The sequence below is a fragment of the Gopherus evgoodei genome, chromosome 3 (assembly GCF_007399415.2).
Source record: "Gopherus evgoodei ecotype Sinaloan lineage chromosome 3, rGopEvg1_v1.p, whole genome shotgun sequence".
Lineage (NCBI taxonomy): Eukaryota > Metazoa > Chordata > Testudines > Testudinidae > Gopherus > Gopherus evgoodei.
In genome coordinates, this window is record NC_044324.1 from 30,993,538 (window position 1) to 31,018,246 (window position 24,709).

Sequence of the window (24,709 nt, forward strand, 5' to 3'; positions counted from 1 at the left end):
GAATTAAAGTGACTTTAATACAGCTTAATACATTTCCAAAGTGAATTAAAGTAAACTAAACTGAATTAAGGATACACAATGTGTGTCCACACAGGGGTTTAATGAGGTTTATCTAATCCACTTTAAAAGTTCATTTGGATTAGCTTTCCTGAGTGCAAGACTTTGTGTTAAACTGTGTGCGCACAGGTATTAAGAAGTGGTAGGGGGAGATTCAGTTGATTTAAGCTAACTTGACTGAGCTCATATGATTGAAAAATACCCTTCTTTTGCCTATGTATATACAGCTACAGTGAAGTAACTCAGTAATGAATGAAATATACCAGTATTCTGTAATTATTTTTTCCATAGGACTAGAAAGATGCAATTCTGTCCACTTGAGCAAAATGTCACTTGTTTCCATTTGATGAATTTGGTTCATGTTTTAATTTGCCATTCTAATTTTATTACTGTTTGGGTTGTATTACAGGACCATTATTTGTTACAATGACCAAAACCCATGTGATAGCAGCTTCAAAAGAAGCTTTTTATATCTGGCAATACCGTGTTGCCAAGAAGCTCACAGCAATGGAAATTAATCAGATAGCACGGACTAGAAAAGAAGGCAGAGAGAGGTTTGTCTCAGTTTTTATATATATATATATATATATATATATATATATATATATATTTGCTTTAGCACAACATGATTGTTCAGAGAGCCTTTCTGGAAATATCCACTCCTTTCCTCTCATAATTTTTATTACTTCAGTTTGCTGACTCATAAGCCTATCTAAGTAAATAAATAAGAATAATGTTTAATGCATAGTCATTACCCAGAACTGCTTTTGGTTAGAGCATTTTCACAGTCTCCTCCTGCCTCAGTGACCTCCTGTTCAATGTCTCCTTTGGTGGCTCCTTCATCCTCTCCCACTCTTGGAGCTCAGTCTTTGGCTTCTTTTCTTCTTTACACACGCTATTCCTAGGCTTATCCACTCCCATGATTGTTTCCATGTTGATGACATCCACAGCTACCTCTCTACCCCTGACCCAGAGGCAATGCACGAGGAAAGGTCACATGACATCTCCCCTCACCCGCGATTTTCCGCCAACAGCTAAATGTTCTGAGGGGACCCATCCAGAGGGGCCACTGCAGACTCTGCGCAACAGAGCAGTGAGGGTGGGCAAGGTCTCGGGATGCCCAGCAGCGAGGAGACAGCGGCTCCCCCTGGCAGCAGCACTCACCATGGGTCTGTGTAGCGCCTGGAAGGAGGAAGCAATGGGTCGACTGGATGCGGGCTGAGCCTCTCCCCTGTCTCCCAGCCTGCTGCATGTGGCTGCTTCTCCTTCACTGCTGCTGGAGCCCCAGCATTTCCTGCTACCTGCTTTGCAGACCTCTGCAGGGCGAACACCTCGGGCCTGTTTCCAGGGCAGGGGTCGCTCTCCCACTCCTATAACAGGGGTTCTGCCTGGGGGAAACTGCTCCCTCGCACTGTAGCGGGGCTTGCCCTACCTTCCATTGCCAACAGCCTGGTGCCCCCTGCCCAAGAGGCTTGGCATTGCTCCCCTCCACTCCCAAATGTTTCTCTGTGCCCCTCGAGGGGAGCACACCCCATAGTTTGTAACCCTCTGTTCTGGATCCAGAGGTGATGCATGAGGCGGTTACATGCCACCTCCTGAACCTTTAAATTGTGCCCCCTCACATCAACACTTGTTGCCTCTTCCCTGGCCTGTCTCACTGTAAACAAACTCATATCTCAGATTGTACAGTATCTTTCAGCCTTTACTCCTGTATGGCCTGCCATCATCTCAAATTCAATATGTCAAAAGCTACACTCCTCATTTTTCTTTCAAAATGTTTCCTTCCTGCTTCTGTCTCCATCATTGGCAATAGGTTCACTAGTCTTCCTGTCTCCCAGACCCCCAACCCTGGTGTGATTTTGTTTGTTTGTTTTGTTTTTCTTCACTGCAGTCCTTCCTCCTTCCACAAAGATACTATTATGATCTCCACAGCATCCTCCAAATCCACTAACTCCTCTATTCCCATATTTCCATGTTAATCTTTGGTACTATATGTTGTGACAGAGTCAGGCCAGATGGCTACAGGAGAGTGATAGAAGGCAGATATATTAGCCCCAGGTTAAGTAGGTCCCCTTTCCCTTGGTAAGGTAACAGGGAAGGTTCCAGAACAATCAGGAGCTTTCTAGAAACAAGGCAGACAGGCTGATTAGAACACCTGCAGCCAATCAAGAAGCTGCTAGAATCAATTAAGGCAGGCTAATCAGGACACCTGGATTTAAAAAGGAGCTCAGTTCAGTTTGTGGTCTGTAGGTGAGGAGCAAGAGGTGCAAGGAGCTGAGAGTGAGAGGGTACCCTGCTGGAGGACTGAGGAGTAGAAGTGTTATCAGACACCAGGAGGAAGGTCCTGTGGTGAGGATAAAGAAGGTGTTTGGAGGAGGCCATGGGGAAGTAGCCCAGGGAGTTGTAGCTGTCATGTAGCTGTTACAGGAGGCACTATAGACAGCTGCAATCCACAGGGCCCTGGGCTGGAACCCGGAGTAGAGAGCGGGCCTGGGTTTCCCCCAAACCTCCCAACTCCTGATCAGACACAGGAGGAGTTGACCCAGACTGTGGGTTCCACCAGAGGGGAAGATCTCTGAGGTGAGCAAATCCGCCAATAAGCGCAGGACCCACCAAGGTAGAGAGAGAACTTTTTCACAATGTATAACAATAATAATAACTCTGCTTTGATTTGACTTAAAGGGACTAAAAGATATTACCTCACCCACCTTGTCTCTTTTAAAGGGATACTGCCAGAGCTTATAAACTGGCTTACTTTTCATCTTTCCCCAAACTGATGCAATTTTGAAAAAAGTGCAGATACTTGTTTTTCACCCCCCTCTTCTCCTTTGAAACTCTACTCTTTTGCATAGGATTTATCACATTGACGATATCCCTTCTGGAGCTGCAGATGGAGTGCTTGATTACAGCAAGGCCATTCAAGTAAGTGACTCTTTATAACCAGTATATTATACTGTCATTGCTTACTTAATAATTGTGAGCATTACTCTGTTCAGATTAATACATTTTAAAATGTGTGTGGCCATTTTGTTTAAACTTCCTTGTATTCCCACCTCCTGCACATGTTGTTCCTCTCTTTCTACTGCTTATTATCATCATACATTTATACAGTACCATGAATTTTACAGAACATAGAAAAGGCATGGTGCCTGCCCTAGAGAGTTAGAAAGAAAGAAAACAAACATGATGCCCATGAAACATCAATGATTTAAAAAAAAGTACCAGCTGCTCTCTTAACTGCGCTATCTAAATGTACGCATGCTTATGCTGAATAACCTTGACATCTTTGTATAGTGTTTGTGTTCTTCCTCATCCCTGTTCTCCCTCCTTCACCTTTTATTACCCTTACTTGTTTCATCATGTCTAAAACTACCATTGTAGGCTGTTCAAGTCAGGGACTGTGTCATTTTATTTGTTCAGTAAATTTGGAAGCTATTATTAGTACTATTACTACTACATTTTCCCATAGTTCAGGGTCTGTTTAGAAGTGATGCTTGATAGTTTCTTCCCAAAGCAGCAGAACCCCATGGCTGCTTGGTAACCCCCTATGAGCTGCTTTCTTGTAGATTTACAGTAGGCAAGATGCACTTTCCTACTATTGATCCCCCACTGCCAGAGCAGTTCACCTGTGGCTTCTTAGACTGCAGGGGAAAGAAGTTATAAAGGAAGACAGGTGAAGTTACTTAGTAGACCAAATAAAGAATACAGATGAAATTTTGAATTGACATGAACAAATAAAATAGCTGAGATTTGTCTCTTATTAAAGCAAAGCAACACACTTTAAAACATTTTAAATTGAAGGCAGCTGTGTTTTAAATAAAAGAGAGAAATATTTATTTATTGACTTACAAATAAAACACAGAAATGCTGCTATTTTCTCATAGGGGAAAATCACTGAATTTTGTAAAATGAGTGTTCTCTTCATAGAGATGTCACGTACAGTTCAGCCACTAATGGGAATTTCAAGTAGACTGGTGAATCTGCATTTTGGAAATAGTTTTATTTATTAAATGAATATGGTACACTGAGAGCCTCTCTGCCATAGTGCATTGAATGGAAAGCTGTACTTCCAGAGCAGAGGAGTAAGTAGTGAAGCGCAATACTATTATCCTGATTTAACAGTAAATGAGACACACCTTTATTTGTATTTCAGAATCTTCAGTGCTCCATAGATAATATTACAAGACCATGTAATGTGAAATAACCAAATACTAACTACTGAAGTAATGCAATACATTTTATGTTATTAAAACTAAGTGTGTTTTTCTGTACCTCAGTGTAGCACGAAAATAGAGCAGTCTAATTGTTAAGCTAGAACAACAGCTCATACTAGTTTCATAAGTCAGCATTCTGTGACCAAAACAAAGGATAAAAGGACCAAGTCATTGCCTCCTATGGGGAAAAACTCTTAAGAAGGGGAAGGTGTAAAGAAATTGAAGAGAAACAAACCTTGTAGAACTTCTGGAATTACAATTTTGGTGAGAGGGACTTGGGGCCATGGAATGAATCTCAGGACTCCTCTGTGGTGATGGACGCTGCCCTGCTTATCCTCTGCCTCCCCTCTTACCCGACTTATATTTAAACATAGGCTGTAACCACAGTGTTCATGAATGTAAGAAATGTGTCCAATTTAAACATACCAAAAGATAGGGGAAGGGAGTCTCACTGCCATTGGCTTGGTCTTCCTTCAGTTGCTCAGTAGCAATGGAGGGAACCCAGGGAGTGTGTCACAGTTCAGTGCAAATGCACCTGTATGTCCCCTCGGTGGCCCAGTAAGGGCACCCACTCTCGGCTTCCATCTCCCCAGCCATTGCCTTTCTGGGTGGAAACACACCTCTCTCCCTTCTGACTGGGATATTTCCAGGCTGCACAGTTCTCTGCTGTCACTGTGTATTTCCCAGCACAGATGGGTTGCCCAAGGACACCTGCTTGCTTTCTCTTCAGAGGTGGTTAACAAGTGTAATTGGTACAGATATAAGCCATCACACAGCACTTCCTCTGCAAGCCTACTTTACTCTTAAGGTAAAAAGTATTTCAGTGAAAACATGTTAAAAACAATAAAGAACCAACATGCTTGCTGATAAGCTTATCAGAATTAACCTCAACCCAGCATGTTTCTATCAGGATGCAGTCCTTCCATCCCCCATCCATTGTGATTCCTTAGTGGTCAAAAGTTCTTCACATCTTCAGCTCAGAACGAGCACACTCATAACATGTTCACCCTTTATACAATTCAAGGATCTTTGGTCAAGAGTTTCCTTCCAGAGATTGCATTAATCTTGTCTTCCTGCTAAAGAAGTTCCATACAGTCTTACAACAGCACATAAATATTTGCAGTTTTAATACAGTGAACTTCAAAGATGTTAAAGTTAATTCTATAAAGTTCATTCAGGATGTTGTAGGAAATAGTATCACAGGGAGGTAGTACTACTTTCAGCTGTATTGTCTCCTACCAAGATTTTTGTATGAGTCCTTCAAATAGGACTACACATGGGAGAACCTCCCCCATAATTTTTTTTATTATGCTATTTAAGGGATGTTTGGAGTAAGAACAGTCTTTTCATAAAGTCAGTAAATTAATTCCAGGTAAACTGAAAATCTTTCTGGTAGTTTGAAGTACCTTTAAATCACTGATCTGTACCAAGCCCTTTCCAGGGAGTATCTCTGATGCATTTTGCTGTTGCTCAGTGGCAAAAACCTAAGTCCATTCCCAGCTTTTGGTCTTCTAGTTTGCAGTTAATTGTATTGTTGCTCTGCTACTGTTATTTGACAATGAAGTCTTTCTGAGGTGATTAAAACTGGTGTTCTGGTGGCATTTATATGCTTTCAGGGAACAAGGGATCCAATCTGTGCTATAACTGCATCTGATAAGACATTAATTGTGGTAAGTGGCATAGTTTAAATAAGCTGACCTTGGGCAGTCACAAGTAAAGTTGGAAGAAACCTTCACAAGGGTTTGAGTAAGTATTCAAACATCTGAAACTTTTTCTGAACTCAGTTACTGTCCCATGATCAAATCCTCCTTGTATTACTCAAATGAATACTGTAGTGGCATTGATTTATATTGAGGCTTTGCAGATGAGGAAAGGAAGCAAGTTTAGCTCTAATTTTGTAAACCTGGCTTGTGAACCAGAAATGAAAAGTGTATTTTGGCCTCACCGTAGAGTGAATTTGACATCACTAACACATTGTAAGTAAAACACATGTGACTTTGAAGGGACGTTGAACACACTCTTTCTCACATGCATGTGTTTTATACCGTGTAAATGTCTTCTCACTCTGCCCACCAGCTATGCTTCAAGCATGTATGCACAGCACTGAAAAAACTTGCAGATTCATTGCCAAAGGCAAATGAGCCTATGCACCCCAATAGAATTGTGTATGCAGTATTGTGATGTATTTATACATTGATAGACTGGCAAAATGGTGATGTTTTGGCTTTTTAAAAAAAAATAGGCACTGAGCTCAAATTTACCATGTTGTTCAGCCTCACAAGGTATAACATAAATAAAACAATATTATATATAAACTATGCTGGAATGCAGAGGCTCAAGTTATGTTTTGAAAATTTTGTTTTTGGACAGTTTTTCATCTAGAAATTTTTTTAAAACAAATGGACAAATTTTCGGAAAGTAGCATCTCATGTTGTACACCTCTATCCCAATATAACGCTGTCCTCAGGAGCCAAAAAATCTTACCGTGTTATAGGTGAAACCGCGTTATATCAAATTTGCTTTGATCCACTGGAGCACGCAGCTCCCAACCCCCACCCCCCCCGGAGTGCTGCTTTACCGCATTATATCCGACTTTGTGTTATATCGGTTCACATTATATCGGGGTAGAGGTGTATCACATCTATATATTTTATATATTGTAATATTCTTCCAAGTTAAATAAAACAATACTATTAATATCTATAAATCTCAACAATGTGGTTGGTACTATACAAGACAAACTTCAAGAGAGTCTATGCCCACTGGTTTTATAATCCAGAAGACAGACCCAGAGAGAGATCAGTCTTGTGGGAGTGGAGGGGGAAAAGGAAGAAATTATTCTAGATAATTTTCCATATTCTGATGACTTTTGTATTATTTCCCTTTATTGGCCTCAAAAAAGAAGTGAGTCTTTAAGAGGGATTTGAGGAAAGTGTGGGAGTCCAGCATGTTGGGTTTGGAAGTTTGTTCAAGGCATAAAGAAAGTGTGAAGGCTAGATGGAGTGGGAGACGAAAATGAAAAGGTCATTGAGGTTGGTGGTGGTGATAAAAGATGAAGGGAAGTACGTAACAGACAAGATCAGATATGTATGCCAAGAATGAATTGTGTGACAATTTGAAGATGAGGACGAGGGATTAAACTTCATACTGTGAGCAAGAGGAAGCCATTGGAGCCTTTCAAAGAAGGGAGTGATGTGGGTATGATTGGGTGAGGAAAATAATTGTGACTACGTTTTGGAGGTGATTGGAGTGACGTGCATAGCAGAATTCAGAGGTTCTTCGAGTGCTTGCTCTTGTCTATTTCGTTCTAGGTGTGTGTGCTCACCATAGGCACCGGTGCCAGAAGTTTTCCCCTCGGTGGTATCTGTAGGGGACTGGCTCTGGCGCCCTCTGGAATGGTACACATATGCCGGGGTATAAGGAGTGCTGCCAGCTTTTCCCATCCTCCGTTCCTCCTTACCGCCAGTGACAATGCTGGAACTGCTCCTTGCCTCAGCAATCATTGCATTACTCAGTGGTTTTCTTCTGCATAGTGTGTAAATAGTTGCTTAAGTGGTTCTTTTTTCCTCTCCGCTTGGGCCGCAATTACTATGGACTGGTGGATCATCAGCACTGTGGTAGTGGGGTACACCCTGCAGTTTATTTTTGCTGCTCCCTCCCACCTCCCTTCCTCGTCCCTCTTCAGGAACCTACTCACGAGCAGCTGCTCGGACAGGAGGTACAGGCCCTTCTACAAGTTGGGGCTGTGGAGGAAGTCCCTGCACATTGAAGGGGAAAGGGCTTCCATTCCCAGTATTTTCTCATTCCAAAGGCAGTCTCCACTCCATTCTGGACCTCGATAGATATCTCAACAAGCTGAAGTTTTGCATAGTCTCCCTGGCCTCCATCATCCCTTCCCTGGATCCGAGTAACTATAGGCCTGTTAGTTTGACATCTGTAGTATATAAGGTCTTGGAAAAAATTTTGAAGGAGAAAGTAGTTAAGGACATTGAGGTCAATGGTAGTTGGGACAAAGTACAACATGGTTTTACTAAAGGTAGATCGTGCCAAACTAACCTGATCTCCTTCTTTGAGAAGGTGACAGACTATTTAGACAAAGGAAATGCGGTAGACCTTATTTACCTCGATTTCAGTTAGCATTTGACACGGTTCCACATGCGAAATTATTAGTCAAATTGGAAAAGATGGGGATCAATATGAGAATTGAAAGGTGGATAAGGAACTGGTTAAAGCGGAGACTACAACGGGTCGTACTGAAGGGTGAACTGTCAGGCTGGAAGGACGTTACTAGTGGAGTTCCTCAAGGATCGGTTCTGGGACCAATCTTATTTAACCTTTTTATTACCAACCTTGGCACAAAAAGCGGGAATATGCTAATAAAGTTCGCGGATGACACAAAGCTGGGGGGTATTGCTAACACGGAGAAGGACCGGGATATCATACAGGAAGATCTGGACGACCTTGTAAACTGGAGTAATAGTAATAGGATGAAATTTAATAGTGAAAAGTGCAAGGTCATGCACTTAGGGATTAATAATAAGAACTTTAGTTGTAGATTGGGGATGCATCAGTTGGAAGCAACAGAGGAGGAGAAGGACCTTGGGGTAGTGGTAGATCACAGGATGACTATGAGCTACCAATGTGATATGGCCGTGAAAAAAGCTAATGCGGTTTTAGGATGCATCAGGTGAGGTATTTCCAGCAAAGATAAGGAGGTGTTAGTACCATTATATAAGGTGCTGGTGAGACCTCACCTGGAATACTGTGTGCAGTTCTGGTCTCCCATGTTTAAGAAGGATGAATTCAAACTGGAACAGGTTCAGAGATGGGCTACTAAGATGATCCGAGGAATGGAAAACCTGTCATATGAAAGGAAACTCAAAGAGCTTGGCTTGTTTAGTCTAGCCAAAAGAAGGCTGAGGGGGGATATGCTTGCTCTTCATAAATATATCAGAGGGATTAATATTAGGGAGGGAGAGGAACTATTTAAGCTTAGTACCAATGTAGATACAAGAACGAATGGGTATAAACTGGACACTAGGAAGTTTAGACTTGAAATTAGACGAAGGTTTCTAACCATTAGAGGAGTGAAGTTTTGGAACAGCCTTCCAAGAGGAGTAGTGGGGGAAAAAGACACATCTGGCTTTCAGATTAAGCTTGATAAGTTTATGGAAGGGATGGTATGATGGGAGAGCCTAATTTTGGCAATTGATCTTTGATTATCGCCATATAAGTATGCCCAGTGGTTGGTGATGGGATGGAATCTGAGTTACTGCAGAGAATTCTTTTCTGAGTGCTGGCTGGTGAGTCTTGCCCACATGCTCAGGGTTTAGCTGATCGCCATATTTGGGGTCGGGAGGGAATTTTCCTCCAGGGCAGATTGGCAGAGGCCCTGGAGGTTTTTCACCTTCGCCTGCAGCGTAGGGCATGGGTCACTTGCTCGTGGATTCTCTGCAGCTTGAGGTCTTCAAACCACAATTTGAAGATGTCAGTAACTCAGGCATAGGTTAGGGGTTTGTTATAGAAGTGGATGGGTAGGGTTCTGTGGCCTGCTTTGTGCAGGGGGTCGGACTAGATGATCACATTGGTCCCTTCTGACCCTAGAATCTATGAATCTATGAGACTGGTATGTTGCCCTTGATTTGAAGGATGTCTAATTTCATATATCAATATTCCAAGGGTACAGATATTTTCTGCATTTCCTGGTGGGGACCACTAGCTACTAGTTTATGGTTCTTCCCTTCGGCCTTGCAGCAGCACCAAGCGTGTTCACCAAATGCATGTCAGTGGTGGTTGCTTACCTCAGACATTGGGGTATCCAGATCTACCCGTACCTCGACGACTGGCTCGTCAAAGACCACTCCAGGTCTCAAGTTCAGGGCAGTGTCAAAGTACTGCAGGACTCATGCCGAGCTCTGAGCCTGTTGATAAATGAGCAAAAGTCAACGTTAGTCCTGGTCCAGAGGCTAGAGTTCATCAGGACAGTGCTAGACTTTACTGACACCCGGGCATTTCTACCGCAGGACAGGTTCTACTCAATGTCAAAGCTAATTGCTGACCTCTTTGTGCACCTGATCACTACAGCCAGAGTCTGTCTCAGGCTTCTAGGCCACACGACAGCATGCATCTATATGGTCTGCAACGCAAGGCTCAAAATGTGGCCTCTCCAGCTGTGGCTGGTAATGGCTACTTCCCATCCAGAGATCACCTGGACAAGGTTGTCGCGATCCCGTGCAGTGTACTCACCTCCCTAAAGTGGTGGCCCGACCCAAAAGGGGTGATAACAGGAGTGCTGTTTGTGAATCCTCGGCCTGAGGTCTCGCTGATATCGGATGCCTCAGACCTTGGATGGGGGGCACATCTTGGGACAATGCAGATCCAGCGAATTTGTCCCCGGAGGAGTGTTCGCTGCACATAAACATCAAAGAGCCCAGGGCTATCCGCCTGGCTTGCAGGATCTTCCTTCCTCAGTTGTTGGGTCAAGCGATGCGAGTCCTGACAAACAACGTGGCCTCCATGTTCTATGTGAACAGACAAGGGGAAGCACGATCATCTGCTCTTTGTCAGGAAGCCATCCGTCTATAGGATTTCTGTATCTAGCACGGAATCCACATGGAGGCAGCGCATCTCCCTGGTGTTCACAACACTCTGGCAGACCACCTCAGTAGGTCCTTTTGCCCTCACCACAAGTGGGAGTTCCATCCCAAGGTCACCTGGATGATCTTCCACAGGTGGGGAGCTCCCCAAGTGGACCTGTTCGCCACCAAACAGAACAAGAAATGTTGGCATTTCTGCTCCCTGCAGGGTCTAGGTGAGGGCACCCTTTCAGATGCGTTCCTCCTATCATGTGCGGGGGATCTGCTGTATGCTTTCCCACCGATCCCTCTTATCGGAAGAGTTCTGTCAAAGATCGAGGGACAAGGCTCATGTCTCCGTGGTTGCCCCAGCACGGTCTCGCCAACACTGGTACCTAGTGTCACAATAAAATTGCCCCTCCCCCTCATAGGGTTCCCTGGGTAAGCACCAGCATTGTATATTGCTAATGCTTTGAGATGCACTGGAAAGAATTTCGGGGAGGGTTAAAGGTGTAAGTGTGGAGTAAAAGATTTCTTTGCAGGTTGCGAGAGGCCTAAGAGGGAGGAAGAAAGAAAACGGGTTAATGCGATGCTCCAGCTAGGTCTGGAAATAAGATGTTAACTCCAGCCTAAGGCCACGGCACACAACCGACTCTCGGCTGCCTGCCAAGAAGGATGGGGGCCTGAATTCCAACCCCCATCAGCTGAGAGAAAGGAGGATTCAGCTAAACAGACCTGCAGGGGCTGCAAAAATAAGTGAAATGGTGAAGGCCAGCGAGGAGAAAAACAGAGTCTTGTGTCTCTGAAGCCAGTGTGTTTTGGGAAACCTGAGGACACCATAGAAAGCCGGTTTTGACTGCTACAAAAAGCACAAAAAACCTAAGTCCCTAAACAAAATGTCCCAAAAAAACCTAAAACTTAAAACCCTCCTAAAAAATAAAGCATGTCAAAAATCAACAGCAAACCCTAAACAGCCTGTGCACAGATCAAAACTCTCATACACCCTTCCCCTTCTTTTTCTTACATTACACCCAGGCATGACCAGCCTTGGGTCATGCATGTATAAATATAAAAGTGGGGTTAGGGCACGGGCACTAATACTTTTTTCTTCCTCTAAGCAACATAAAAAGCACCCTGCATTTACCACTCTTATGTCATTAGTAAAGCTTTAAAACTTAGTTACTTGGTGTGCTCCTTCATCGCCTCCCCAAACAATCCTGCGGCCTCAGCCTAATCACCTAACACCCCAAGCAAATTGGTAACAAATCTGCCACACTAGCCATGGCCACTGCCTGAATGCCCGGGTCTCCTGTCCCAGGATCACAGTTGGCTCCTGCACCAGAGCCTTGCCCTGCATCACCTCATGGCTTGTCTGCTGCATGGCTAAACCCTGAGAAGTGGGCCTGCTCCAGTCAGGTGCAGCAGATTCTCTTGGAAAGTAAGAAGCCCTCAACTAGAGCTAGCTAAATGGAAGCAGTTCTTCCACTGGGCAGCGGAGCAGGGTATCTATCCAACCCAGTCGTCTCTCCAGTCTATCCTGCTCCAGCTGAAGAATCGGGGCCTCACTTTCTCCTCCATCAAGGTCCACTTGGCAACCATATCAGCATTCCACGCGCATATTTAAGGTCAGTCAGTGTTTTCTCATGACATGATGGTCAGGTTCCTGAAGGGCCTGGAAAGGCTCTTCCCACCGATCAGAGACCCAGTTCCTCCGGGGGTTCTCAGCCTGGTCCTCTCAAGGCTCACTGACCTGCCCTTTGAGCATTTGGCCTCCTGCTCCCTCTCTCATCTCTCGTGGAAGGTGGCTTTTCTGGTGGCCATTACCTCAGTGCGGAGAGTCTCTGAACTGCGGGCCCTCACGTTGGAGCCACCATATATCGTCTTTTACAAAGACAAGGTACAACTGCGGCCCCATCCAGCCTTTCTGCTCAAGGTGGTGTCCTCCTTCCACGTCAATCAAGACATCTTTCTCCCGGTTTTCTTCCCCAAGCCACGCTCCTCTAGCGAGAAGAGGTGGCTACACATGTTGGATGTTGGACGTGCACTGGAGCACACCAAACTGTTCCGTAGATTGACTCAGCTCTTCGTAGCAACAGTGGAAAGAATGAAAGGTGTCCTTTCAGAGGATCTCAAACTGGATCACCTTTTGCATCCATACCAGCTATGAGCTGACTGAGGCCCAACTGCCATCAATTGTGGAAACCCACTCAACCAGAACACAAGCGTCCTCGGTGGTCTTCCCAGCCCATGTCCCTATCCGGGACATCTGCAGGGCTGCGACATTGTCTTCAGTGCACACGTTTACCATGCATTATGCCATCACCCAGCAGGCCAGAGACGACGTTGGGTTTGGCAAGGCTGTGTTGCAGTCTACGTGTCCAGGAACTCCTACCTGCCTTCGGTGGTACTGCTTGGGAGTCACGTAGAATGGAATGCACGTGAGCAAGCACTCGAAGAAAAGATAGTTATCTTTTTTCATAACTGATGTTCTTCAAGATGTGTTGCTCATGTCTATTACGTGCCCCGTCCTTCTCCCCCACTGTCGGAGTTCCCGGCAAGAAGGAACTGAGGGTGGGGGGAACCAGCAGCACCCCTTATACTGCAATACATGCATGCCACTCCAGAGGGTGCCAGAGCTGTTCCCCTCTGGCTACCACTGAGGGAAAAGCTTCCAGCACCAATGCATGTGGCGGGCGCACACACCTAGAATGGAATAGACATGAGCAACACATCTCGAAGAACACCAATTACCAAAAAAAGTAACTGTCTTTTTGTCTAATGTTGTGTTGCTCTTCCCTCTCTGTGTTTCTTCTGGTTTGTCCTTCATCCAACAAGTCTTAGGACAGCATATAAAGAAAGATTTGTAAACAGTTTAATATTAAGCAAGTTGTATCGGCTGCCTCAACATGCAAAATCTCCTTTTTTTCTAGGGGCGTGAATCTGGCACCATTCAGAGATACAGTCTTCCTAATGTTGGCTTACTTCAGAAGTATGTCCTGAACTGTCGGGCATATCAAATGTCTTTGAATTGCAACTCCAGGTAAGTCAGAGATCTGGTTCTAACACAGCCACTTGATTTTGAACTAATATTCTAATTGATTGCGATGGCTTACTTGGGACTTATTTTATGGGTTTAAAATACATTATTTAATCTAGGAGACAGTATAGTTCAGTGGGTAGGACATTTGAAACCTGGCTTCTATTACTTGCTTTCCATTGGCTTCCTCCCTGACCTTGTGCTACTACTTAATTTCTCTGTATTTCCTTCTCCGTATCTGCAAAATGGGGATAATAATTCTAACTCCCCTTTGTAATGTACTTGAAGATACATGGATGAAAAGTGCTATTTAGGTGCCAGATGTTTTTTATTTCACTAATATTATTATTTTTCATTAACATTGTTGTTCTTGTATCCCGATTGGCTCTCTCCTCCCACTGATGCACACATAGTCTCCATTATGATTAATAGCAATTATTTGCATGTGATTGACAGATATGTGGTGATTTGCTCATTTTACTCTTTTTTTATGTTAAAGATGCAGAAGTTATAATTGGAAGCTTTCCTTTTCAAAACTGGTGTTTTAATCTTCTAGTGTGAAGCTTCTTATACAGGGAATTCTTTAGGATTGTCAAGATAATATATTGAAGGATAATCCAATTGATCTCTGCAATTGTTTAAAATACTGTTAAAATATAATTTCTTAAAATTTGTAAAAAACATTAAGAAATGTTGACAATTTCCAGTGGTGCAGAGATGTATGAACCTTTTTTACTGCAATGGAATATTTCATTATATTTGCTAGTCAATGTTTATTGTAAAATGTGGCAATAATTCAGTACAAGAAATTTTAAAAGTACCTTTTGAAAATGAATTATCTGTGAAGAGTGACATTCGGTTTTGGGCACAATACATGGTGCATCTGACTGGTATGGCAATCACGAAGTCAGCTATGGAGGGTTAGATTTTAAAATTTGCTGAGCCCCTGTAAAGTAGTGGGTGCCCCCAATACACATTGAATGGTATTTGAATGCATTCAGTACCTTTCAGGATTAGGCCTTACATGTGTAGATGAATGTCTGCCATTAGGAACTGTGTATGTCTTTATTTCATTCTTTCCATTCTGTGGCCTTATTCTTTTCTCACACTGGTATAAATCTGGTGTAGCTGCATTGAAATCCAGTGAAATTACACTGGTGTAAAATTACTGAGAGATCAGAATCAGGCCTCCAGCATCTAGTTTATTCTGTCTGTTGCAGAATGATTGTAAATTTACAGATTTGAATAGTACTAATCAGCTGTTTCATTTCACCTCCCCCTCCACCATTTTCTATTAGTCGTCTTGCTATCATAGACCTTTCTGGAGTTCTAACTTTCTTTGACTTGGATACGCGGGTAACAGACAGTACAGGACAGCAAATCGTTGGCGAGCAGCTAAAGTTGGAGCGCAAAGATGTCTGGGATATGAAATGGGCCAAAGATAATCCAGACTTGTTTGCTATGATGGAGAAAACAAGAATGTATGTTTTCAGAAACTTGGATCCTGAGGTAAAACAATCCGCATAAGAAAATGAATCATTTATAGTGTATTCCATGTTGTACATTTGGAATCTGGGACTAGTAGGACTTCTTACAAGCTTAAAGTTTTAAGCAGGTACTTCCATACCTTGCTGAATCTCAGGGTCTGTATCTGGAAGTTTCAAAAATCAGCTAGCTCTACTGTGTAAGAGCTGCTTACAAAAAATAAATTGCCAAACTCCAGATATGTTAGAAATATGAAAAGGAACATCTGCTTTCACTTATATTCTGCTTTTATGAGATTACAAAAAAATGTGCTTATTGATATTTATTTTAGATACCATCATGGCTAGGATTTTATTGTAAATTAATGATAAAATGTGGAGAGTTAAATCCACATCTGACCTTTTTGTTATAATCTAGAGATAGAAAAAAACATGTTTGTCCTAAATAATGTACAAAATTTTAATTGTCTATACATCAGTGGTCTCCATCCTTTTTGAATTTAAGGGCAACCCAAGAACTACTCTGCCCCTTCCCTGAAGTCCTGCCCCTTTCCCAAAGCCTCACCCCTCTCACTCCATCCCCCCCCTCTCTGTCACTCACTCGCCCCCACCCTCACTCACTTTCGCTGGGGTAGGGGGTTGGGATTTGGGAAGAGGTGTGGGCTGTGGGTTGGGGCCAAGGAGTTCACAGTGTGGGAGAGGGCTCCAGGCTGAGCCTGGGGCGAGGGTTGGGGTGCAGGAAGGGGTGAGGGGTGCAAACTCTGGGAAGGAATTTGGGAGCAGAAGGGAGCTCCAGGCTGGGGCAGAGCGTTGGGGTGCAGGAGGGGGTATAGGATGCTGGCTCTGGGAGAGGGGTCAGGGCTGGGGCAGGGGTTTGGGGTGAAAGAGGGGGTATGAGATGCAGGAAGGAGTACGGGGTGCTGGCTCTGGGATGGGGGTCAGGGTTGGGGTCTGGCCTCCCGCTGGGCGGTGCAGTAAAGCTAAGGCAGGCCTCCCGCCGGGCGGTGCAGTAAAGCTAAGGCAGGCTCCCTGCCTGCCCCCGCCCCACGCCACTCCTGGAAGGGGCCAACGCACCCCTGCAGCCTCTGGGGGTGGGAGGGTGGAAGGCATGTGGCTCCAATTCCGGATGCTGCCCCTCTCTGCAGGCATTGCTCCCGTTCCTGGCCAGTGGGAGCTGTGGGGATGGTGCTTTCAGGCAGGAGCAGCGTGCAGAGACCCTACCCCCAGGGACTGCAGGAGCATACTGGCCACTTCCAGGAGTGACATGGGGCTGGGGCAGGCAGGGAGCTTGACTTATCAGCAGCCCCACTGTGCCACCAGAGATCGCGATCGACTGGGAAATTCTCTAGGATTGACCAGTCAGTCATGATCGACCGGTTGGTGACCACTGCTATACATCTATATGTAAGATTAGTTATTGTATTGTGCATCTGTTTCTCATAAGAAATGTCATTAAAATTTAATTTGAGGAAGAAGGAAGTCTGTTTACATATATGAAACTATGAGAGAGACAAGGTGGATGAGGTAATATCTTTTATTGGACCAACTTCAGTTGGTGAAAGAGACAAGCTTTTGAGCTTACACAGAGCTCTTCTTCAGATCTGGCAAGGTACTCAGAGTGTCACTAGGACAAAGGAGGGTTGGTGAGTTACAGAATGTTGTAAAAGCCATTCATCCAGTGTCTTTACCAAGTCCATGATTTTTAGCGTGTAGCAAAGTTATGAATTTAAGCTGCTAGGCTCATCTTTTGAAGGTGTTGTGTACATTTCCTTTAAGGATGAGGACTGAGAGGTCGGTTATGGAGTGATGATTTCCTGAAATGTGTTCGCCCACAGTCTGTTCTTATCCTCAAAGGAACCCTTCAAAAGACCTTGTTAGACTGTTTTACACTGGAAATGCTACAGCGGAACAGCTTCAGCGCCACAGCTGTGCTGCTTTGGCTTTTCTAGTGTAGACGCTACAACAACAGAAGGGGTTCTTACGTAACTCCACCTCCCTGAAAAGTGGTAGCTTGGTCAACACAAGAATTCTTCTGTTGACCTAACGCTGTCTACACTGGGGGCTTATATTAGCATAGCTACATCTCTTAGGGGTATGGATTTTTCACACCCTTGAGAGATGTAGCTATGCCGATCTATGGTTTCTGTGTAGATCAGCCCATAGACACTAAAAATCATGGACTCAATAAAGATACTGGATTTTAGTCCACTAGCCCTTCTGTGTCCTACAACTGTAGAGGAGTTAACTGCTAACTTCACCTTGAGCGGTATCTTATAACATGTTAACTTGTTATGCTAAACACTTCGTTCCACCTTGTATTTAGCTGTAACTCTTAGGGCTGGTCTACACTATGTCACTGGCAGACGCAAAATATCCATACCTCTGAGAGATGTTAAGCCAGCCTAAGTCACAGTGTAGACAGTGCTAGGTCAACAGAGGAATTCTTCTGTCAACCTAGTTACTGCCTCTCAAGGAGGTGGATTTAATAGTGTTGGAAGAACCCGTTTTGTTGCTGTAGTAAGAACCTACACTGAAGTAGACATAGCCTGAGTACTGTTCCCAGACCTGAAGAAGAGCTCTGCGTAAGTTTGAAAGCTTCTCTTTCACCAACAAAAATTTGTCCTGTAAAATATATCTCACTCACTTTGTCTGTCTAATATCCTTGGACCAATGCAGCTACAACAACTCTGCAAAAAAATATGAAACTTTTATCAGATTTATGTAAAGTTTTTCATTACCTTTTAACCATATTATTATTATTTTAAGGAACCCATTCAGACTTCTGGATATATTTGCAACTTTGAAGATTTAGAAATTAGATCTGTTCTTTTGGATGAAATATTGAAAGTAAGTGTAATCTAATTTCTGTTAGGAAAACTTTGTGTCTATGTAACATGATTTGCACAATGGCAGTTTCTAAGGGGTGGTAAAGGTGTTGAGTAAAGTTTGGTCTTTTACTTTATTCTTTTAGAATCCTGAACATCCTAACAAAGAATACATCATTAACTTTGAGATCCGATCACTACGAGACAGTCGAGCATTGATTGAGGAGGTTGGGATTGAGGAGTCTTCCCAATTCATAGAAGATAATCCACATCCTAGACTTTGGTAAAATCCCTCTTCAAAATCCTTTCTTCTTCTGCTTCATGGATTACAAACCTGTCTTTTCATCTGCTTTTCCTTCTTAAACAAGTCTCCTAGTTTATTGTAGAAAGATATAGTGGGCCACATAGCTCCATATTGAGCTCTTCTTATAGCCCATGTGTATGTTTGATCAAACTCAGCAGACAGCTGCTCCACCTCCGCACTCCACCCCTGTGGCAACTTTTCCACCTTTTCCTCACAGATATTATGCAGGACACCATCAGACAGCTATAACCATTGGGATATTTTTCTTGCAGAGATCCAGTTTGTGAGTAAACAATGCTAGTTCCCTTTCAATCTACCAAAAGCACACTGAACTGTCGTTCTGCACCTGCTGAGCTGGTAGTTGAATCTTTCTTTGGTGATGTCAAAGTAGCTGGTGTAGGGCTTCATGAGCAAGGGGTAGGCTGGGTTCCCAAGGATCACTATTGGCATTTCAACATTACCAATGGTTCCACCAGTTGGGAAAGAATGCCCCTTCTTTCAGTCTGAATAGTTCTGTATTCTTAAAGATACGAATGTCATGCACCTTCCCTGACCAGCCGGTATTGATATCAGTGAAATGTCCCAGTGATACACCAGTGCTTGCATAACCATAAAAAAGTAGCCCTTTCTATTGGTGTACTCTGTGGCAAGGTGGACTGGTGCCAAAATAGGGATATGCGTGCTGTCTATCACCCCACCACAGTTTGGAAACTCCATTGCTGCAAATCTATCCACTATGCTCTACACATTACCGAGAGTCACAGTGCTGCGTAGTAGAAGACGACGATTAACGACCCTGCACACTTGCATAACAAAGGCCCCTCTGGTGTATTTTCCAACTCCAAAATGATTTCCCATTGGCCAGTAGCAATCTGACGTTTCAAGCTTCCAAAGTGCGATCACCACTCGCTTCTCAACTGTCTGTGCAGCTCATTCTGGTGTCTCTGTATTGGAGGGCTGGGACAAGCTCAGTACACAGATCCAGGAATATGGCCTTTTCATATCCAAAAGATCTGCAGCCACTGCTCATCATCCAAATCTGCATTGCAATGCTATTCCACTAGTCAGTGGTCATTTCTCGGTCCCAGAAGCAGCACTCCACCATGTGCAGCTGCTCCGTGAACGCCACCAGCAACTTTAAATTGGTTTTTGCTATGTCCCACAACCGTCTGTCATCCACAAAATTGTTATGCTCCCGAGTGTTGTGGTTCTCCAAAATTTGGAGGATCATGCATTCTGTGTTTGCAACAACAGTAAGATAGACCATGTGAGCTCCATGCATCTGTCAGAGATGGCAGACAGTGAGAAATGCCATGCAGGTTTGTGGGATTTAAAAAAAAAAAGCGTGAAAATTATAGGGTATGTTTGTCATTATGGGATGAAGAAAGTTTCATGATGGGAATATGACCCCTTGCTCTTAGTTGCCACAGCATGAATTTTCAGTCCTACCATGTATTGCCAAATTTTCCCAAGAGACAGTGCACCGGATGATGGCGATTGCACACTGGGATACCTACCCATGGTGCACTGCACTGCACATCAATACAAGCACTATTGGTGAGTATATTCAATGTTGACAGGAACCAAATATCCGTGCATGCAAATGTTATACTAACTGCGGCGGCTTTGTGCCCACATAACTTACATCAACCCAAGTCTGTAGTATAGAAGTGGCCTTTGAAAGGTAGATTGTGGGTCAAGTTGCTTATACAGCACTTGCTGTGAAACAATATTATAATATAGATTAGAAAACTACTCCAGCTACTTACTGTTTTAGTTGCATTAGCACCCTCCAGAATAAACAAAATGGTTTGAAAAGCTTATGGTCTTGCCAGCCCATCTGCCATGAGAACACACACAGGTAACAAGCCTGCATGTTTCCATGTCACAGGTCATAAGAGCAGGGAGTGGGTAGGTGGACAAGTATCCTAGCACATCATTTATACCCAGTGGTCCCTAAACTTTTTTGTTTGTGCCTCTCCCCCCACTTATCTGGTTCATGACTCCCAGAAGCCAGGGCTGGGAACAGGGCCAGAGCCGTGATCGGCAACTGGGGCCAGAGCCACTGTGGGGAGCCAGGGACAAAGCCACAGTTGGGAGTCAGGGCTGGGGCCAGAGATGCAGTGGGGAGCTGAGGCCAGGGCTACAGTCAGGAGCTGGGGCCAGGAGTGGGCCCGTGATTGAGGTCAGGAGCCGGGGACTGCAGTCAGAGCTCAGGGCTGGGAGTAGGGCTGTGATTGGGGCCGGGGCCAGAGCTGCAGCTGGGGCCGGGAGTGAGGCTGTGGTCAGGGCAAGGAGCAGAGTTGAGAGTTACCTTTTCTTGGTGACAGTGTGATTCTCCGGTCTATCCCCTGTTCCCTCTGGCTGCAAGTCCTCTCAATTTCTGTTGTCCCTTGCAATCCTCTGCAACCCATCCTGTATCCTCCTGGGGCTCATATTTGGTGTTATCTCCATTGACTGTTCCCCTCTTCCTATAGGACTAGCTGCTCTTCTCTTCTTCCTTGCCCTCTCACCTACAGCGACTACCTGCTGTGCCCCTTTTTCATTTTCCAACTCTGCAAACCTGTTCCTGAGCTCTTTCTCCTTCACTGGCCCGTCTTTTCCTCTGCCTGGTTCTCTTACTCACATGCTTCCACTGTCCACTTTCCTCACCCAGCAGTCTCCCCTCAGAATTCTTTGGTCCTGCTTCCATCTGCAAGTCTGAGCTTTTCCCTTCAGCCTCCTCATGTCTTTGCTCCATCATCTGCTCGAACCCCCTTCTAAATTCAACCAGAATTTCCACCTACATCTCCAATCCTCAGATCTTTTCTTCCATCAGCTCTATCAGGCGGCACTTCATGCAGATGAAACTCTTTTCAGGTACCCCCTCCAGGATCATGTACATGCCGCAGCTTCCACATCCAGTCATCCTCATTGTGTCTTTCACTGCTGCCTCTGTATCAGTCATAGCCTTCCCTCCTAAATCCTGTTAGTCCAGGAAACACAAACCAAACCACCATCACCCACAGCAAAACAAACCCCCAGCAGGCACCAGAACACCAGCAGAACACCACCCACTCCCTTCACTAGCCTGTCCCTCTGCCTCGCTTTCTTAGTCTCCCCCGCAAACTCCCACTGTTCACAGCTCTGTTTGCTGGCTCCTGTGCCTCTGCAGCTGTCTATGCTGCTGCTTGACTGGTTGGCTACCTTTATAGGACCCCTAAGCAGAGAAGCCCCACACCCTAATCAGGGCTCAGCTTCTCTCCTAGCACACTGCCCCCACCAGCCTCCACACATATAACTACAAAATACAATACACAAAATACAAAAACCTTCTCCTCCAACAGAACTCCCACTGAAACTCCCCTGTTTACAGCTCTGTTTGCTGGCTCCTGTGCCGCTGCACTCCATGCCACTGCCTGACCAGCTGGCTATCTTTATAGGACCCCCTTCTAACAGTTCAAAGGAGAATTTGGGTCCATTAAACTACTTGCTGAATCAGACTTGCTGTAAAAGATGAAGTTTTATGAAACACTCTTTACCGTGGATTTATGTGTGTGCGTGGTTTTTCTTTTCAAAGTCTGTATATTCATAAATAGGATTGATACCTGAAACTTTTAAAATATAATTATCCACATTTTTGCTAAAGTTCTATCTTACTGAAGTAGCTAGGCTATTTTTGGCTAGTACCTACTATTTATTTCAGTAGAAAAGGGACTTTCCATGCCCCAGTAAGTTTCATAAAGTAGGCCCATAAAGCATGAGTCAAATCCTCCTGATCTTACTTGGGCAAAAACTGCTATTGACTTCAATGGGAATTTTGAATGTGCAAATAAATGCAGGATCTGGCCACATGTTTATATAGAATAGATTTACAATCTGAAACTATAAATGCTGGATATGGAGCAAATACATTATAGATAAAGGTAGGATAATGCACTTACTGCTGCAGCTTGAGAAACGAGAAGGGTGTATAGCAGATCCGTTTCACTTGCCAGGTAACCCTTCTGTGCTGGTTGTCACAAGATCTAGGGACTAGCACAAGACTTGAATTTATGCTATTCTCCTTCATTTGATGCAGCAAATATTGGGTTGATGTAGGTCAGTGGTTCTCAACCAGAGGTCCGGGACCCATTGGGGCTCCTCCAAGAAGGGCTGGAATTAGACTTTTTGGGGCACAGAATAGAAAGACAAAGCCTCACCACATGGGACTGAAGCCTGGGGCCTGAAGCCCCACCACCCAAGGCTGAAGCTGAAGTTGAGCATATTAACTTGAAAGGGCCCCCTGTGGCGTGGGGCTCCAGGCACTTGCCCTGCTTTCTACCCACTAATGCTGGTCCTGGCTTTTCTATGAAGAAAAACAGTCGTAGTGGCACAAGGGGGCTGTGGAGTTTTTATAGCATATGTGCAGGGGAGGGGGGAGGGGAAGTCAGAAAGAAAAAGGTGAGAATCCCTGGTGTAGATCATGCTTGATGTGGGTGTCCAGTGACTGGAGCAGTAGTAGTCCTGTTTTTGCCAACTAATCTTGGAGCACGATGCAATTAGTGCTCTGGTTATACTGACTCATTCAATATGTTGAGGATCTAAGCCTTATTTAGTTTTGTTTTTGTAATACATTTTAGAGCTCATTCAAATGCCAAATTGACAAAGGGGTAGAAATCCTTTATTTATCTTCAGAACGGCATGGGTAGTGGCAGTGACAGCCTCCCCACACAGCCCTGTCACTGTACCTCAATGCTAACCTGCAGCTACCGTCCATAGGAATGGAGAGGGATAATTTACCCTCCATGCTGCATTTACTTCTGGGCTGACAGGGTGAGACCAGGAGCACGAGAACAGGGGTGGCCAGGGGCCCTGGCCCCATCACTTTTTCCAGCCGTAAGGGCAAGCGACGGGGGGAGGTGGCAGAGAGGAGCAAGTGGGGTCTGGGTCTTGGGGGGAAGAGGCAACGGAAGGGTGAGGGCCTCAGGGGAAAGGGGTGGGGTGAGAGTAGGAGTTCAGGGGAAGGGATGGTGCAGGGAACAGGGCCACGGTTCAGGCACTGGTGGCCCCCCTGCACACACTTTTAGGGAGCTTCCATCACCCCTGGCTGAGACTGCCATCAAGGCTGTCTACTGTAGTTTGTGTTGGAGAGACATGTCAATATGAATCTGAATAGAGACCATCGGTGCATTTCACATAGGCCACTGAAGAATAGATCTGGGTGAATAATGGAATGTTTGGTTCGCTGCCAATTTCAAACAATCCAGGGGGAAAAACTATTTTGAGTTGAACTGAAAATGACATTTATGTAATGTTTTCAGGCAAACCGAAAGGTAAAAAAAACCACCCTGTGTCATAGATTCAAAAGCCAGAAGGGACGATTGTGCTCATGTAGTCTGACCTCTTGTATAAAACAGGCCAGAGAACTATTCTTAGAGCATGTCTTTTAGAAAAACACCAAATCTTGATTTAAAAATTATCAGTGATGGCAAATCCACCACAATCCTTGGTAAATTGTTCCAGTGATTAATTTACTCTCACAGTTAAAAAATTACATCTTTCTTTCCAGTCTGAACTTGTTTAGCTTCAGCTTCCAAATGTCAAATCAAAATGTCGTGCATCTGTAAGTCAAATGCCTTACAAAAGACTAACTATATTACGTCAACACTGTTATCTTTATCAACCAAACCTGTAATCTCATCAAAAAAAAATCAGTTAGTTTGACAGAAATTATTTTCCATAAATACACATTGATTGGCATTAATTATTATATTATCCTCCTTTTAATTATTTATTAATCGAGTCCCATATCAGCTGTTCCATTATCTTGCCTGCAATTGATTTCAGACTGACAGTCCTATAATTACCCAACTCATCCTATTTATCCTTTTTAAATACTGGCACAGCATTAGATTTCTTCCAGTCTTCTGGAACTTCCCCAGTGTTCCAAGATTTATTGAAAATCAATATTAAAAAATGGTCCAGCCTCTCAGATAGCTCTTTTAAAACTCTTAGATGCAAGTTGTCTGTACCTGCTGATTTTAAAAATGTCTAACTTTAGTAGCCGCTGTATAATATCCTCCTAATATACTAGTAGAATTGAAAGTGTGTTATCTATCATCTGTTTTCTCCCCAAATGCAGAACAAATATTGATTGAACGCCTCTACCTTTTCTGTATTTTTACTGATAATTCTACCTTTTTCCATCTAGTAATGAACTAATACTATTGGCAGGATTCTTTTTGTTCCTAC

At 44.1% G+C, this 24,709-nt stretch overlaps 1 protein-coding gene across 2 annotated transcripts in view; it reads left to right on the forward strand.

Moving 5' to 3' along the window:
- WDR35 (WD repeat domain 35) overlaps nucleotides 1-24,709 on the forward strand; it is a 76,023-nt gene that overhangs the window by 37,844 nt on the left and 13,470 nt on the right. For both annotated transcript variants that reach the window (XM_030555372.1, XM_030555374.1), the window contains 7 exons: nucleotides 467-611; nucleotides 2,910-2,979; nucleotides 5,888-5,941; nucleotides 13,777-13,886; nucleotides 15,182-15,392; nucleotides 18,134-18,214; nucleotides 18,339-18,475. In XM_030555372.1, coding sequence (XP_030411232.1) covers nucleotides 467-611; nucleotides 2,910-2,979; nucleotides 5,888-5,941; nucleotides 13,777-13,886; nucleotides 15,182-15,392; nucleotides 18,134-18,214; nucleotides 18,339-18,475 — 808 coding nt within the window. The remainder of the gene's footprint in view (nucleotides 1-466; nucleotides 612-2,909; nucleotides 2,980-5,887; nucleotides 5,942-13,776; nucleotides 13,887-15,181; nucleotides 15,393-18,133; nucleotides 18,215-18,338; nucleotides 18,476-24,709) is intronic.